Source organism: Leptodactylus fuscus, chromosome 1, assembly GCF_031893055.1.
Source record: "Leptodactylus fuscus isolate aLepFus1 chromosome 1, aLepFus1.hap2, whole genome shotgun sequence".
Lineage (NCBI taxonomy): Eukaryota > Metazoa > Chordata > Amphibia > Anura > Leptodactylidae > Leptodactylus > Leptodactylus fuscus.
In genome coordinates this window covers 178,569,125-178,587,884 of record NC_134265.1, presented here as the reverse complement: position 1 = coordinate 178,587,884, position 18,760 = coordinate 178,569,125, and the positions used below count along the sequence as shown (strand labels likewise).

General features: G+C 40.5%; 1 protein-coding gene across 3 annotated transcripts in view; it reads right to left on the bottom strand.

The window, feature by feature from the left end:
- SVEP1 (sushi, von Willebrand factor type A, EGF and pentraxin domain containing 1) overlaps window positions 1-18,760 on the bottom strand; it is a 260,025-nt gene that overhangs the window by 122,236 nt on the left and 119,029 nt on the right. For all 3 annotated transcript variants that reach the window (XM_075280353.1, XM_075280354.1, XM_075280352.1), the window contains exons 18-20: window positions 15,576-15,737; window positions 14,511-14,672; window positions 8,874-8,965 (exon numbers count right to left, since the gene is read on the bottom strand). In XM_075280353.1, coding sequence (XP_075136454.1) covers window positions 8,874-8,965; window positions 14,511-14,672; window positions 15,576-15,737 — 416 coding nt within the window. The remainder of the gene's footprint in view (window positions 1-8,873; window positions 8,966-14,510; window positions 14,673-15,575; window positions 15,738-18,760) is intronic.

The following is an 18,760-nucleotide window of genomic DNA, read 5'->3' as shown; positions in this document are numbered from 1 at the left end:
GAGCGATCTTAGACTCCGCCTCCTCCAGCAGAGCCAGCGCTGATTGGCCGAATTCCGTACTCTGGCCAATCAGCACTGGCTAATGCATTGTATTGGCGTGATGAAGCAGTGCTGAATGTGTGTGCTTAGCACACACATTCAGCTCTACTTCATCGGGCTAATAGAATGCATTGGCCAATCAGCGCTGGCCAATGCATTCTATTAGCGTGAACTGAGTTTGCACAGGGGTTCTAGTGCACCCTCGGCTCTGCTACATCAGATTGCTACATCTGATGTAGCAGTGCCGAGTGTGCATCAGATGTGTAGTTGAGCAGAAATGGCTCAGCACTGCTAAGTCTCTGCATTCGTACAGGAATGCATTGGCCAGCCTTCGGCCAATCAGCGCTGGCTCTGCCGGAGGAGGCGGAGTCTAAGGTCGGACCTGAATGGAGACTGGTGTGGAGCGATCTTAGACTCCGCCTCCTCCAGCAGAGCCAGCGCTGATTGGCCGAATTCCGTACTCTGGCCAATCAGCACTGGCTAATGCATTGTATTGGCGTGATGAAGCAGTGCTGAATGTGTGTGCTTAGCACACACATTCAGCTCTACTTCATCGGGCTAATAGAATGCATTGGGCAATCAGCGCTGGCCAATGCATTCTATTAGCTTGATGAAGCAGAGTGTGCACAAGGGTTCAAGCGCACCCTCGGCTCTGATGTAGCAGAGCCGAGGGTGCGCTTGAACCCTTGTGCACACTCTGCTTCATCAAGCTAATAGAATGCATTGGCCAGCACTGATTGGCCAGAGTACGGAATTCGGCCAATCAGCGCTGGCCAATGCATCCCTATGGGAAAAAGTTTATCTCACAAAAATCACAATTACACACCCGATAGAGCCCCAAAAAGTTATTTTTAATAACATTCCCCCCTAAATAAAGGTTATCCCTAGCTATCCCTGCCTGTACAGCTATCCCTGTCTCATAGTCACAAAGTTCACATTCTCATATGACCCGGATTTGAAATCCACTATTCGTCTAAAATGGAGGTCACCTGATTTCGGCAGCCAATGACTTTTTCCAATTTTTTTCAATGCCCCCGGTGTCGTAGTTCCTGTCCCACCTCCCCTGCGCTGTTATTGGTGCAAAAAAGGCGCCAGGGAAGGTGGGAGGAGAATCGAATTTTGGCGCACTTTACCACGCGGTGTTCGATTCGATTCGAACATGGCGAACACCCTGATATCCGATCGAACATGTGTTCGATAGAACACTGTTCGCTCATCTCTAGTTATTATGTTCTTTTCAAGCACATGCTAATTCTTTCCTTATATTTAGAATTACTGAGCTTCTATTTTTTCTCTTAGCCACGTTTTCAATCTCAAGTAAATGCTGTCAGAACCTGCAATTTACAGTAACTTTGACACACTAATATGATGACAATTTCTGCAAAATGAACATTCTTACAATAGATGTGCCAAATCTCACAGTAAGTATGTTTCATCTTAAAAAGGAAACAAAGCAAAGATTCTGCACAGTGGCGTAAATACCGCCATAGCAGCAGAGGCAGCTGCCACAGGGCCCGGGACATTAGGGGCCCGGTGACAGCCGCTACTGCTGCTATCATTATACTTGGGGATCTTTTCAGACCCCCGAGTATAATGATTGGCGGACCGGGTCATGTGACGTCTGACGTAATTGAAGATCGACTACTTCGGGAGGCCGACAGCGTAGGAGACGAGAGATGAGTGAGTAACAGAGTTTTTTTATGTTTTTCTCCCCCTGGGTCTTTGATTATTATACTCTGGGGTCTGAAAATAATTGTTTATGGGTGTCCACAGTCGGCATAATACTGTGTGCAGGAGCCACTATGGGGGATAATACTGTGTGAAGGGGCCACTATGGGGGATAATACTGTGTGAAGGGGCCACTATTGGGGATAATACTGTGTGAAGGGGCCACTATGGGGCATAATACTGTGTGCAGGAGCCACTATGGGGGATAATGCTGTGTGAAGGGGCCACTATGGGGGATAATACTGTGTGCAGGGGCCACTATGGGGATAATACTGTGTGAAGGGGCCACTATGGGGCATAATAGAGTGCGCAGGAATGCGTAGCAGGGGTCGGTCAAATTGACCATTATTTGCGTGGATTCAGGATTCTGCAGACTAGCTACTTTTAATTACAATGGGGATAATCCTTGTGGAAATCTTCTGGCACATCCGAGATAGAAATCTGAGTGTCATCCTATAACTAATGTTATATTTGTGAGCATACCCAAAGCTTAAAGAACAATCTCATAAAAACAAAACACTTTCTAAGGGTCCATTCACACAAAGGAAAAAGGTGAGGAATTTGGTGTGGAACTTCAGCGCTGAAAAAAAAAGACTCCCATTGACTTCAATGGTTTCCTTTTTCTGCTAATAATGGGAGCTGAAGTCAATGGGAGGCTTTTTTTTCAGCGCTGAAATTCCACACCATTTTCCTCCATGTGAATGCAGCTTAAGAATTTTTATCTGACAGAGTAAACAACAAAAGTAGACTGACTTTCCAGTATTCATTTTCTATAGATTTCTGATAGTTGGAGTATTTCCCATAGCAACTTCAGCTATGGTATAGAAGAGAGTGAAGTCAGGACAAGCTGTGGAAAACTATAAAAGATTAGGAAGGTGAACTGGTGCAATCTGGTTCCATGCAATGGAGAAGGGGCTATTGAGTCAATACATTTAGAATATCATGTATTAGTGTGACAAAGTAACAGCATATCCTAATGATGGCATTTTGTATCTATCCCCATTGACAACTAGATGCCTACAATACTATTGTATTGGTAGTAGTATTGGAGTATGCTAAATACGTTGGATTATTGTTTGAAAATTGGTAATGATATAACCTCAAAAGTAGCTATTTATCAAGAATAATTTCTATAGCTGGTTTCAGTCAACCAGCAAAAATATTTTCTTTCTATAATTAATACTAATAATCAGCAGCACCAAAAACATTACTAAACCAGCCCCCAACCTTATAGTGCTCAGAACTGTGAGCACAGTGCTAAATTTTTTTTCGTAGAATGGCTGCTTGATTTTTTTTGACAAAAATTATGTTTTGTATTTCAATGCAAATGAGTTAAGAGTGTATCAGGGGAATGTTCTGGGGTGGTTATTAGAGATGAGCGAGTAGTGTTTGATCGAGTAGGTGTTCGATCGAATACTACGGTATTCGAGATACTCGTACTCGATCCAACACTACTAGCTGTTCGAAGTTTATGGTTCAATGCAGAACCAGCGTTGTTTGGCAGAATGCTATACATTCTGCCAATCAACGCTGGTTCTTCTCTTACCTATGGAAGTCCCCACGGCGTCTTCCGGCTGGAATTCACTCTGCCTAGGCATCCGGCCTAGGCAGAGCCGACTGCGCATGCGCGGGCATGCCCTCGCATGCGCAGTCGGCGCTGCTCAGGCGTCGGGCCGGGCAGAGCCGACCGCGCATGCGCAGTCGGCTCTGCCTAGGCCCCGATGCCTAAGCAGAGTGAATTCCAGCCGGAATGTTGCCTACCCCTGAAATGAGCATTTCCACCCATAGACTATAATTGGGTTCGAAATCTGTTCGAACAGTCTAACACTGTGCAGCTGTTTGAATCGGATTTCGAACCTCGGACATTTTAGTGTTCGCTCATCTCTAGTGGCTATAGCTCGCAACAAGATCTTCTTCTTGGTCAGGTGGAGTCAGGGGAAAGCGCGATTATGTCTGTGTTGCTGGGAGGGGTATTAAGTGAAAGGAGGAACATGCCGCAATGCTCAGCTTCCCCAGAACCTGTTCTTGAACACTCTTAGCTTATTTGCATATAAATAAAAACATTTTTGGTCAAAATCAAGCAGTCATTGTATAAACAAATAATAGCACTATGTTCGTGGCTCTGAGCACTATAAGGTACCAGGGCTGGTTTAATAACATGTTTGGTGCCGACACACTCCCTTTAATAATACACAGTTTTTGCTATTTGGTAGTCTCATTTAAAATAGTATATTATAATAAGTATACACAAATACCTGTAATTTTATAATCTGTTACCTATAAACTTCCATTTGGTGTATTATATAATTGTCAAATAAATCCTGTCATGGTTCACCATACATATAATAGAAGGAAAAGCTCACAGGATAAGTGGTCTATTTTATGTGCAATGGGACCTTCTGACTTTCACCAAAAAATGACATTGGTAAAAAGAAAGATTAGGCATGCTGCTATTCAACATCGCATCCTTCTGCTGTCAGAGGAGATAAGCCATCCCCAGTGATGTCTGACAGAAACTCCCCATACAGAACACAAGCCCACTCGACTGAAATTAGATTTCATGTGTATAGGGTTGTCATAAGCAATAGTTGTCAGCTAACCAAGCTTTAATCCGCATAATAGGTATATAAATAGGTATATGGGAACTTATAATACCATACTCCAAAAACTTACTTATAGCAAAAGCCCCTGATCACAACAATGACAGACTTAGGGTATGTTCACACAGATTTTTTTGGCAGCGGATTTTGATGCAGAATCCGCCTCAAAATCCACTGGCAAAAACTGGCTCCCATTGACTTCAATGGGAACCGCTCGCTTCTCTTTTCCGCTAGCTAGTAGCGGAAAAAAGGGGCAACATGACCTATCTTGCCACGGATTCGCGAGTCTCCCTCCTGATTAGGCCCATTCATTCAGGCCTAATCCATAGCGGAATGCTGCGACGGGATGCCGGTGCACTGCATTAGCATTCCGTCACGTCTAGCCGCACCGTATGTTCACACGTGGAATCCATTTTCCGCTGTGTGAACATACCCTTAATTTGCTTGGTCAGTATGCTGGTCTTGAGTAATAACAGTTTCATTTCAATAAAACAAATAAATAACTTATACTATTTGAGTTGCAAGGACTCTGTGTACCCATGTGTATGAGGCCTTAAGATCAGATCTTTAATCATATATGACAGTAATTCCGCCATACTGCCTGTAGCTTAGTATTCAAAAGCCTAGCTTATAAAAATTGAGGATGAGGAAGTAGAACTAATTTCTTATAGCTGTCTCTTTTAGCTAATGCATTACAATGTTTAATGATAAAAATATATTTCTACTTATTTTTTCTAAATTCCTTCCAGTGATTTGCTGCAGGGTATTCTTATTAAAGTGCTATATTTTTATGAATAAGTTTCCTGCACTTCCCACTTATATTAGAAAACCCTAAGGCTCTGTTCACATGTGCTATTTTGCCAATTTGTTTTGATAGGATGATATGAAAAAATATTTTCCTGTCATTTGTACAAAACTAAAGGTAAAAATAGCACATCTAAATCAAGCATAGGAATAAGATATTGGGTCCCTGCTCCCAGTATGCAGTGGGCTGTCATGTGTTTGATTCTCAATGTGCATTCCCTTTGTGAACAGGAGGTATATCAGCATGACTATGGGACTAACACATACATGAGGGATAGCCAGCATGGCAGTGAGCGCTGCCTTGCAGTGCTGGAGTCCTGGGTTTGAATCCAGCTAAGGACATCAGCTAAGGAGGATGTATGTTCTCCCCATGTTTGTCTAAGGTTAGGGGGAATTCACACGTAGTAAAATGGAGCGCAATCTGGCATGTATATGTATTACGGCCGCAAAATTACACAGCGTATATGCTCGTAACTCCCATTGAAATCAATGGGATCTTTTTGAGCGCGCAAACTGCTGACACGCGTATATGTGCCAGATTGCGCTTCACTTTACTACATGTGAATTCCCCCTTACTCTGGTTTTCCTCCACATTCCAAAGACATACTGATAGGGAATGGAGGGTAAGTTCACATGGGGTTTTTTGGTCAGGATTTTGAGGCCACATCCGCCTCAAAATCCTGACCAAAAAGACAGCTCCCATTGAAATCAATGGGAGCCGCTAAGGAGTTTTTTCTGGGAGCCGTTTCTTCCGGCTCCCGGAAAAAGAAGAGAGATGCTCATTCTCACTCTCCATTAATTGGGCCTAATCTGGAGGGGAGTTCGCAAGATGAGAAAAGGCAGTGAAATAAATACAGAAACGTATTTGGAAATTTTTATGCATGTTCAGTCTTTGCAGCAAAAGGGAAACTGTACAGTAGAACTTATGAAGGGCTAAAATAGTGTTTGAAAATTATATTTGATAAATTACATGAAGTGGGGGCCGAGATTACTTGTCTTCCAGTGATATTGCCTTTCCAGCCATCTTGTCCCTTTCAGAGATAAGTAGTTTTGTCTCACAAAGGAATTGGTTAGACTAATTAACATGGAGACGCTATGGGCTGTATACTATTGAGACTTTAAACAAAAGATCAAAGAAGAGAAACCCTTCTTTAGGTGATAAGGAAATGGAATGTTAATGAATCCTTATCTAACTAACTGTCTTAAAGGAGGATGTAAACCCAGGATGTCTATAGTCTATTGATCATTAGCCCCAAGGCTGGAGTGATCAGACCAGCCTATTGATCATTAATTATCTCTCTTGCCATGATATAAGCATCTAGACTTTGTTTCAGGAGAAAGTCCATCCCAGTTTGGATAGTAATAATGAGATGGAGATTACAGTAGGCTTTAGCCAATAGTCACAGGCTAGGTTTATGTCACAACTCTACCACCAATCATGTTATGCCAACTATGTTATGTTATAGTCCAACCTGCTCTTGTCTGAATTGTATTTAAACTACCTTTTCCTACCATTAAAATCAGAACTCACTTAATACACTACGCTGTGTGTGACTTCTCCAGGCCTGATATCTAAGTACAGACAACATAACTCAGGGGTCTGGCAGTTACATGATGTAACATGCAGTAACATGTAGCCTAACTCAATGCAGTATCCTAAACAATCTTACCGGTAGGAGATATGAGTAGCAGGAAACCAAATGTAGACATGTGGGAAATCCAAGAATGAAGATGTGCACGGTGTAGGTGGAGGGTGGCTTTAAATGGGGTATTGGCGCCAGAAGCCGTCGGGCCGGGAGTTACCTTCTCCTTATTCATATGGACTCCGGGACGGCTACTGACAGGCCGTATGGCCTCATTCTCCACGCCACACCACCAATGATGCTTCTACTTTTACCACTGTATACCACCAATGTTTACCCATCCTGCTATCTGTGTGGGGGGGCGCCAGGGGCCTTTGGACTTGGGGCCACGCCCCCAATAGGGGCGGGGCTCCCGGCCCGACGGCTTCTGGCGCCAATACCCCATTTAAAGCCACCCTCCACCTACACCGTGCACATCTTCATTCTTGGATTTCCCACATGTCTACATTTGGCTTCCTGCTACTCATATCTCCTACCGGTAAGATTGTTTAGGATACTGCATTGAGTTAGGCTACATGTTACTGTTTAGTAAGCTGGGCACCCATCCTCAAATTACTGACATATTGATGTACTGTTCTATACTGTTTACCTTGGCATATTGACACTTTGATGTGCTGTTTACCCTGTGTATTGTCCTCTATTTGCATCATTGCATTATCACGGATACCGTGCTAGATCATGACCCGCTTAAATCTCCACCTGTAGCTCCGTTACGCTATGTATTTACTAATGTATATACTAATATACCTGGATCCACTATAATTCATATATATCCCATTTTTATATCTTGCTATACTGGTATTCCATGTACATATCGTATTATATGTAATGTATGTCTGTATCAATGTTTTGTTTTTGTCTCAATTTTGACTTGTGTATATATATATCACAACCTGTATATTTGTATATTTTCTGCAGACAAACTGACGAAGGTCTTCTAGACCGAAACGTTTTTGTCAAAATAAATACTCACTTTTGGAAGCATACCCATTGAGTGCTGGAAATTTCTTTGGTTGAATGCAAATGGATGACAGGGGCTTAACATGAGGCAGAGGCCCATAAGATATCTCTTTCCAATATGAAGAGGTGATGCTATAAATGATACCTTAAAGTTTGGGCCCAGGGGCCCATGTTACACTTCTGCTGGGTGACAAGATAACTTACCACGGCTGTAACTTTATACCCAGTCAGAAGAGCATAAACAAAGCTGACATTGTGGCAAACAACATAGTATAACATAGAGCCGAGCAGACTCATATACAATAAAGGTTATGTAAAATTAGTTTTCTCTTTTTCATTTCCTGAATATTTTCTGGGTTTACATGTCCAGTTGGTTGTCTCAAACAATGACTAACAGTCTTCCATGTGTGAATGTGTAGAGATAGCTTTCAGTCGCTAAATAGAAATACGGCTGAACTGATGACATAGCAGGGAGCAGTAAGATATACATTGATAAATTCCGGTTATAATTTTATATATGAACCTATTCCACATCCAACTTTTGCAAAGACTGATCATGCATAACAATTTCCAAATACGTTTCTCTATTTATTTCACCGCCTTTTCTCATCTTGTAATGCCTTCCACTATAGAACTACCCAAGACAATGCTAGAGTCATGAGCAGGACATTGCCTTAACAGTTCATTTTTTGGTGATAGAAGAGAAATGTTTCTTTTAAATGAATCCAAAGCCTATTCTTGTATTATATTTTGTGCAAGAGCATTCTTTATATTTCAATCTTGTGAAATTATACTTTGCCTTCTAGGTTATTGCTTCTTGTCACATATAGTGTACGTACATCATGTAGAATGTGTCTGAACGCATTCTCTGTAAGGCGGTAGACTATTGTTTTATTGAGCTCCACACTACTTATCACTGGAATTAAATCTGGAAGCTTTGACTGTAATATTAAAGCATTGATTCAGGTAAAGAGGTTACAGTTACATTAACGTTATGCATTAGTTGCTTAGCTTAGCTAATGTATTCAATAGACTTCCTTTATCTGACTTTATGGCTAGGCCATTAGAGGTAGCGCGATGAAACAAATCGTATCCTTGCCTGACTGCTGACTCTGTATTTGCTGTTGACATTTTGTGGAGAAATGGGAATCATTACGCTTTCCTCTGCTGCCGAGAAGCTGGAGCCAAAACCTACAAAATAACATTATAAGAAACACATGTTATCAATCTTGTGATTAGTTATAACATCTGTGATTAAAGCAAATATCAAGTCTCCCTTTGTAGCTATGGAAAAAGGGTGCTGTTTAGTGCTCTGCTATATTATTGCCAGTTGGCTCTTTGGCCACGTTCCGGCTACATATAGCTTTCCTTTAGAAGCAGAAGTTTAATAGCAAAACCGATTAACCCAGGGCGTTGCCCTGCATGCCCGCAGAGAGCTGGCAGCCATATTGTCTTCTTCCACATACCAGTGATGTCAGTCACTACTTTAATAACTATAATAAAAGAGAATAATAAACATAAAGAGACACGATCCTGCTTTCTATTGTTGTAAAATATGTGGTTTCTGCCATTACCACAAATATAGGTATTCTCAGCTTTAGGTCTATTTTAAAGGGATTCTATCCTTTAAACTCAATTTTTTCTGCCTATCAATTAGGAATAGCATTAAGAAAGGCTATTCTTCTCCTACATTTAGATGTCTTCTCCGAAGTACACAGTATTGTAAGCGGCCATTTTCTTGTGGCCAGTGGGCATGCGCAGTCGGCTTTGACCTAGGCCCGAGGGTTCGAAGTTTGAAGCAAACCCCCGGAAGAAGACGTGTGAAGACCCCATTGCTGAAGAAGATGAAGGCGGCATTGGAGAGTTCTCTCACAGCATTGTAGATGCCCCCAGTACTGTATGAGCGCTGGGGCCTGCCCCCAGTGCTGTGAGAGAACTAATTTGCATAATGGTGAAAAACGGGATTTCTACCAAATGGTGGCGTGGAGAAGACATCTAAAGGTAGGAGAAGAATAGCCTTTCTTAAGGCTATTCCTATGTGATAGGCAGAAAAAATTGAGTTTAAATTATAGGATTCCTTTAATTGTATAGTCCGTTCTTATATGGTATAATCTTATATCAGTTAAGCGCATGAGTTAAAAAAATTATTACACAATATTTTGCAGATGAAACTGTTGCAAGAGATACTGGAGTTAAAGAAATATTCTAGAAGTCATTTTTCTTAGACAACTACTGTATTTTACCAACATATACAATGCCTTGTAACAATATTCATAACCTTTGAACTTTTTCACATTTTGTTACCTTACAACCACAAACTTAAATTTATTGAGATTTTTATTCGATGAATATTTTGAAACATTGTATAATTTTCCTTCCACTTCACAATTATCTGCTACTTAAAATCTCAATAAAATACATTCAAGTTTGTAGTTGTAAGGTGACAAAATGTGAAAAAGGGGTATGAGTACATCTGCGAGGCATTGTATCAAGGTGCGTGACTAGCTGGAAAGAAGGGGGAACATCCTCTTCAGGGAGACAAAGAGGAAGAAAATGTATCTAAAATGGCCGCCGATACTTAAATCAGACCAAAAGTGGTAATGGTATGTAAGACATGCTGTAAATAGGGAACAGATGCTGTTGTTTAATAAGACTATTACAGTAGAATTTCTTGAGCCAAAACAAGATGGAGTTTTTCTTTAACCCCTTAAGGACACAGTCAAAAATTACCTCAATTATTACCTTACCATTTTTTAAATCTAACATGTGTCAGATTATTTTGTAATAACTTTGGAATGCTTTAATTTGAGTGATTCTTGCGATAATTTTTTAGTTTTTCCATGACAAATCGACTTCATATTAGTGGCATAGTTTGGCTGAATTTTTTTTTTTTATTTATTTGTGAAAAAGTAGGAAAAAAATACCAATTTTCAAAATGTTAAATGCTCTACTTTTCAGACAGACAGTCATAACATCAGATAATAAATAATATCATATTTCTGGTGCCTTATCTATATAGTTTTAACTCCCCATGTTGTGCAAAAGCTGTTTTTTTGTTGCAGATTTTGCTGCCTTGTTTTGAGCCAAAGCCAGGTTTAGATTGAGCAGAATGGAGAAGTAAAAACACTCCATTTATATTCACCATCCCATTTGTAGCCACATGTGGTTTGGCTCAAGAAACCACAGCAAAAGCCACAGCCATGCCTCATTTGCAGAGCTCCTAAAGTACTAGTACAATAAAAAAGAAGTTTATCAATAGCACAGATTTTACATAGGTTTCATTATCTTTGGGAATTAAAAATAAAAACATTGCAGTTTTTGCAATACCATGCAACATTTTTTTTTTTATTTGCACAAGTAGCAAGAGACACTGATCCCCACAATTTGCTACGTAACTTATTAATATGTGGTTGAAAATTGCTGTTCTGGCACATGGCAGGGTGCAGAAAGGGAGAAGTGCCATTAGACTTTTGGGGGGCAGATTTTTGGAAAATACCAAGAATATACCAAGTGGTATAGTGATTATATTGACCCCAGAGATGTTTTCCAAAAATAAATGTGCTGTGTATGGTTCAAAGTAAAAATCAAAATATTTATGGTATATGCCAATTCAGTGCATAAATATAAAAAATAAAAAATATGTTTAAGGATAAGGCCCCATGTTGCGCAAATGCTGCTATTTGACCGCAGTGGAAATGCTTTGGCAAAAATCACAACGATTTACAGTATCTTCAAAGTGGATGGGATTCTGACTAATCCCATACACACGTTGCAATTTTAAAAACCACAGTGTTTTTGTAAATTGCAGCATATCAATTATACTTACGGAAACACTGGCATTATCCGTATCAGTATAATAGGGGCAGTTTCCACGGCAGTTTTTCGGCATTACTTTTTGGCTACAGGTTGCTACATGGGGCTTTAGCCTAAGATCCATTCCATTTCTTGATTTTAGAAATGCTCTACATGTCAGGGCTCAGAAATGAAAGAGTACCATGAGCATTTTAGGCCTAATTTGTTCATTTATACTACATGCAGCGCCGCACCTCCCATGAGGCGACCTGAAGCGAGCGCTTCAGGCGGCGCTATGCCAGGGCCTTAGGGAGGGTGGCATTTTTGGTTACCTAAGCCAGTCCAGGACAAGCTGGCGGCTTTCCGTAGTTCACCTCGGGCGGCAAAAGGGGCAGGTTCGCCCCTGACTGCATTGGTGGACTACTGTAGAAGTTCTAAGGTGAAACAACACCTGAGATGTAACCCCATTTTAGAAATTATACCCACAAGAAATTTCTCAAGTGATATAGTGATTGTTGACCCCAGGAATTCTTTTGAAAAATCAATCTGCAAAGTGAACGTTTTTAAAGATTTATGCCATTTAAGTGCCCAATACGCTGTGCCCATCTTGTGTCAGAAGAGAAAATACACTCCAAAAACTGTCATGTGGGCTATCCTGATATAATATCTTTTGGAGTATCTGTCTCTGACACAAACTGGGCACAACATATTGTGCACTGCAATGATGTGATTTTGGAAAATTGCAGTTTTCACTTTTCACCATCAGCTGTGCTCACTTTGGCATAAACTGCTGTTAGGTTTCAAAGCAGAATGCGAAGAGCAGGAAACTATATTTAGACTGTTTGGTTTTTGGGTGCCATTACTCTTTTACAGAAACCATGAAGTGCCAGTAAAGTAGAATCCCCTGAATTGATTCTATTGTGAAAAGAAAAATGCTTTGTGCTCAATAGGTTAAAAATTCCAAGGGAATGGGGCTGGATAAGTCTGAATTTTTAAAAAAATTATTAATTAAATGGCATGTATGTAGGGGCCACTGGGACCATTTTACTGTACGTAGGGATCACTGTGGGACCATTATAATGTTTGTAGGTGCCAATAGGGATCATGATACCATGTAAAACAGCCACTGTGAACCATTGTACCATGTGCAAGGATCACTGGGGACCATTAAGAATACACTGAGGAATGTTATCAGATGTAGAAGCCACTGAGGACCATTACACTATGTGGAAGGGCTATTGGAGAGCATCATACTATCTGTAGGGGGCCACTGGGAATCATTATTCCATTTGCAGAGAAAGTGTTATAGCACTTGGTAGGGCCACTGGGGACCTCCCTGTGGAGGAGATACTAGTGGCCATCATACTGTGTGTAGGGACCATTATACTATGTTGAAAGGCCACTGGAAACCATTATACCACGTGTAGAGGCCACTGTGGGCCACTATACTGTGTGAAGGAGCCACTGGGAACTGTTATGCTTTGTGGAGGTATAAGGGTCCGTTCACACGATGTAACACACCGTTGATTCTGACATATAAGCTCGTGTCAGAGTCAGCACAGCAAAACAGAATCCCTTTGAAGTCAATGGGATTCTGTTTTGCAGCGCTGATTCTGACACGAGTTTATGTGTCAGAATTAATGGCGCGTTACATCGTGTGATGGACCCCAACAGATCAGTGTGGGTCTGGCACCTGGGACCACTACTAATCAGCTGTTTGAAGGAGCTGCTCATGCAGAGCCCTTCACTGTTTACATTAAACACCATTTGTTTCAAAGTGACCATGCAATTTATTTACAGTCTTGTCACATTCACTTCTATGGGACAAGGCAGAAATGACAACTTATTGCTGCTATAAAACAGATGACATACAATATAAAGAAAGAAGTTGTCATGGTGCTCATACATGTATTGTGGCCCCTTCAAACAGCTGATCAGCTGGGTTCTAAGTGTCAGACCCCACTGGTCTTTTATTATATTCCCAAAGATATGTCATCAGTAAATACATACTAGAAAACCCCTTTAATCAGGGGTCATTATTAATAAGGGGGCACACCGAAGACATTATTAATTGCAGGGCACTTTTACTTTAAGGAAGAACACAGAGAAATTATTAAGTGAGGGTACAGATGGGGACATTATTAAATTAAATACGCATGCAAGGGGGTATTATTATTATTATTATTATTATTATTATTATTATTATTATTATTATTATTTCCAAGGGATTTCATATTGTCATTTTAGGTAGCAACAGAATGGGGACTTTGTGTAGGTGAGGACAATGTTGGTTGGATGCCTGAAATATGAGAAGCCAAAGATATCTGTGTTGCAAACTTTACAGAGACAAGTTACAGTTGAAAGAAGTAGTAATGGTGGTCTGGTCCAGAGGAAAGACATGGGAAATGTGAATGGTTGCAGTTTCTGTTGCTGTATTCACTTGAACTGTCTGCAGAGCCTTGTGTAGAGCTGGTATCTATATATCATCACTATATAATGATAATATTGGTATACACAGGGCCCCGTTCTGAACCCTTAGCTATGCCTCTGCTAGAGAGAGGCAATGTCTCTTAGTAATGATTCAAGCAACTGCATCTCCGTACAATAACAAGACATTTTTTTTTTACATTTTTTCTGGTGACATTGCTATTTTATAATAACTACTTTTGAATGAACTGTATAAAAAATCTGCGATTAAAGACATTTGAGAATGAGAACCAATTTCCATTTTGTGCCATAAATGACATGACCATAGCTACAGGTCCTGTGCTATTTATGTGAAAAGCAATACATTTACTACCATCTACTACATTATAGTTAAAGAGCTGATATTACTTTGTAGCAAAATTATATGCTATGTGTGTAGCTCGGTTCCATACAAAACAGGTTAACAAGCTCCTCTAATACTGACTCAGAATTCTAATGAGCACAAAAGGCAGCTTACTTGAACAGTCTGTTATCGACCTGGCTCCAGTCATAGTCGTTGTTCCGTAAAATGGACATGACAGGCAATAAGATTTCCCCGGTTCCGGCTGATAGTAGTCCCTTGGACAAGGAAAGCATGGCACTAGTCCAGATCGTGAAAACTCACCGGCATGGCATGGAACTGAAATGTAAATACAACATGTTAAAATGAATTGTTTAAAACTTGGAACCACAAGCAAAGCTTATAAACAACATCCAATAAATCACAAAAATGAAAATATTTCTCTGACAAATGCAATGCCTTTCAGCCTTACATGAGACCGTCAACTGAAGAGTAACCTAATCCTAATCTAATGATTATTTACAATGTATAGATTTTATGTCTTATGTTAGTTATACACCATATTTCAAATGCATATCTATATTTCTTCCATTTTCAGATTAATAGATATGTAGAGAGATATACAGATATTGCAAAAATCTGAAAGAGGATTTAAAGGGATTCTATCATTTAGAAAAATGATTTTTAGGTAAGGTTATGCTTTAAAAGGGCTATTCAGGTGCTGCCTCCAATTCTGCCAAAGACCTCCCAGTTTTTATTAAAACGGGTAAACAATATATGCAAATGAGGCTCACCGAGCACCCTGGGCATTCTCCAGGGTCAGCGAGCACCCCCATGTCATACCTCTGAAACGTCCCTCCATTGCTTGTATTCCAAAAGACCTCCTCCTCCACACGTCCTGTACCGCCTATATCTTCTGCAGTCTCGCTCGGCGCGATTGAAATCCCATGCATGCGCAGTAACTTTCCATTCTGAGCGGTACTGCACATGCCTGAGCGCCATTTTGTTGTAGAGAATTGCATGGTCTACAACTAAATGGCGCTCGAGCATGCACAGTACCGCTCAGAACGGAGCGTTACTGCGCATGCTTGGGATTTCAACCACCTGGAGCGAGATATACATAGAGTTTTTTATGTTATGTTATTTATATTTGAACATATAACACAGTATACAAACAGCATATACTATTTATATATCTTAATACATTCTGTTTCATAAGTGAACTGATATGTTGCAACAAACCTCCACATTCTGAGACATCCACTGATCCTCTTTTAACTGTTGACATTCCATTTGGGCAGGACAAGCAGAACTTTGCCCCCATCACTGTTTGGTAAGTACCGTGTGGACATGACTCACAAGTTTCAAGACCATTTGTGGAATATGTTCCTGGTTTGCACTGAGCTGAATTAGAATAAAAATATAATTTAGAAAAGTTTGCCACTGTGATGAATGATCATATATATTTTGGAATTTTCTAGACAGACAGCACAATTCAACCTATTTGAGCCTTTGTTTCCCTCTGTGAATTCCCAATGAGGGCTAGTTCACACGGGGGTTGTGACCACGTATTTTGGTCCTGATATTGACGATGGAAGCTGCGTCAGAATAGTTCCAAAATGCGCCTCCCGCGACTGTTGCGGCTTCTGACAGTCATGGCTTCCCACTCTGGAGTAGGCCCAAATGAATGGGCCTAGTCCGGAGGGTGCTGCTGCAAGGCGGACACCGCGGCTGAATTAGCCGCGGCATCCCCCTGAAGAAAAGGCAGCTTGCTAGCGGTCTGCATAGACCTCTATTGTGAGGGGCAGATTTTGAGGAGGATTCAGCGCCAAAATCTGCCCCCTCTTGGCCTGTGTGAACGAGCCCAGAGGATTACATTAACTCAAGTCTTATTCACGACAGTATTTTGCAACAAGTGTTTATAAACCAAAACCATTATTGGGTTATAAATACAGAAAAAGAACAAATCTTTCCATTATAACTTGTCTATGTGTATTCTCCATTCCTGCTTGTTTTGGCTTATTTAAATACTGATGCAAAGCACCGAGCAAGACATGGAGGTGTGAATTAGACCTAAATGTGTTTATGTCTCATGGTGCTGGCACACTCAGGTGATTAAACATTTTTCGGCAGTGTTTTCATCAAGCGTCCATATCTCCAGAATGGTATACTTGGTCCACCTGTTACTTCCACTGACGCTTCATGCTTCTTACTCTATTCTTACAACTGGCAATCCGGGTCTGATGAAGGTCCATTTCAAGGGCTGAAAAATGTTTAACCTTTTTTGTAAAATTTACCTACTCCTTAAATAAAATTTGGATTGATTTTTTGCACAATTTTTGAGTGCCTGATATATTCCTCATATTTACCATTGGGGTAAAACCGTACCAGTGCACCTAGCCAAGATAGGAGTGCCGTGGTTCTCTACAAATCTACACTCAGGTGGTTGACATATTGAGATCCCCACCAAACCCCAAACCAGGGGCATTCTCGTTCTTGGAAGAGTAGAAACAGACAATGACAAATATGCAAGGAACAGGTCATGAGTGCAACGTTTACCTCCCACTGATCAAGCAGTCATCTGTCACTGTTATTATATTTTAATATTTTATCGCCTTTCTCTGCAACATTATATATTTCTGTCACGAGCAAACTGGATTGCAGGACCAAGCATTAATAAAAAGTGCTTTTGTTTCGCAGCTGATCCATGGATTTTTTTCGCAAAGCATCAGTTATGCTGCTAAGAACATCTCCCATCATACAACTATTAGTTTGACTAATTCAGCATAAAATGCTGTTAGTTTACACCATAGCAATATGTCATCTGTTTATTTCATGCACTAGCACTTAGTGCAATCGAATAAATTATCCATGGACACACTGAGATAAGAAATTACCCCCGCTTGTCTCTAAGTCTGGCTCTAATGTTTCAGAACTATATTTTCAATGGGTTTCGTGCTTCAGTGCGTTTTTTTTTTTTACTTGTAGATTTAGAGTAATACGTATGAGTTTACTGTATGTCCAGTCAATATACTGCTAAATATACAGTTTCTCCACAAAATTAGGAACCTTCATGGTGTTCTCTTCTACGATACGTATTATAGAAACTTTCCACAATAAATGCTTAAAAGTACGATTACAATGCTATTAATAAGGACACAACACATGAATCTACATTAGCAGAAGTTCAATCTATTATAGTGACTAGCACACTGCTCATAAAGATACAGTATACTTGGCTGTATAGTGTTCTGTCACTAAGCTTCATGCAACAGTGTCCTGTATCACAAAGACAAAAACTGACTGGAATTACATTATTATTACATTACATTAGTATATTTTTCTGTTAGTCCAGGCACAACATAAAAAGTTAACAACCAGAATAATTTAAAAAAAAAAATGTTTAGAACATTCAAGAGGATCCAGGGTGTAGGGTTGTGTCCACCGGCATGGACGCTCTGAGAGAGAACCATAAGGACATCAGAGGGCCCCCAAAGCAAGCATCAACACTATCTAGATAATACAGTATACTTTCTGAATAATTTGACTAATCTTTTTTTTGCATTTTTTTTTTACATAAGAATAAAATAGTTATTCATAAGAAACCCCTTTGAGACTAATGCCCCACATAGCGAGCCGCAGCCAAAAAGTGCTGCGGGAAAAACCATGGCAGAAACGCATCACTGTGTTACCTACAGCACGTGTCCCAGAAAGTTTCTTCTTCAATTATTCCCATAGGGTGAACACTAGCGTTTTCATAAGTATAATTGACATGCTGTGATTTACAAAAACACAACGGTATTTTTCTGCAATGTGCGGATGGGATTAGCCAGAATCTCATCCATTTTGCAGGTACTAGTGTTTATTAGAGATGAGTGAGTAGTATTCAATTGAATACCTCCCCTGCATAGTTATTGGTGTAAAAAAGCGCCAGGGATGGTGGGAGAGGACTTGAATTTTTAGGCTGCATGCACACGGAGTTACGCCGGGCTTGTAAAAATACTCATTCACAGCCATACACGCGAGTGCTGCGGACAGCTCCCGAACACTTCCCCTTCACTTCAATGGGAGCGCTTGTAATGCCAGCGTTACGAGCACTCCCATTGAAGTGAATAGGAAGTGTTCGGGAGCCGTCCGCTGCGCTCGCGTGTACGGCTGTGAATGAGTATTTTTACAAGCCCGGCGTAACTCTGTGTGCATGGAGCCTTATTGTGTTTACCACATGGTATTCGACCAACTACACCAATAACTATGCAGGGGAGATTTGATCGAATACTACTCACTCATCTCTAGTTTTTTCTATGTCGGGCCTCAGCTTTAGATGTGGCTCAGCATTTAGGATCTATATTATACGTATCAAGGTGCCCTACGATAGTTACTATTTTGGTTATGGACATGGCATAAACAATCCTATGTTAAAATGAAAC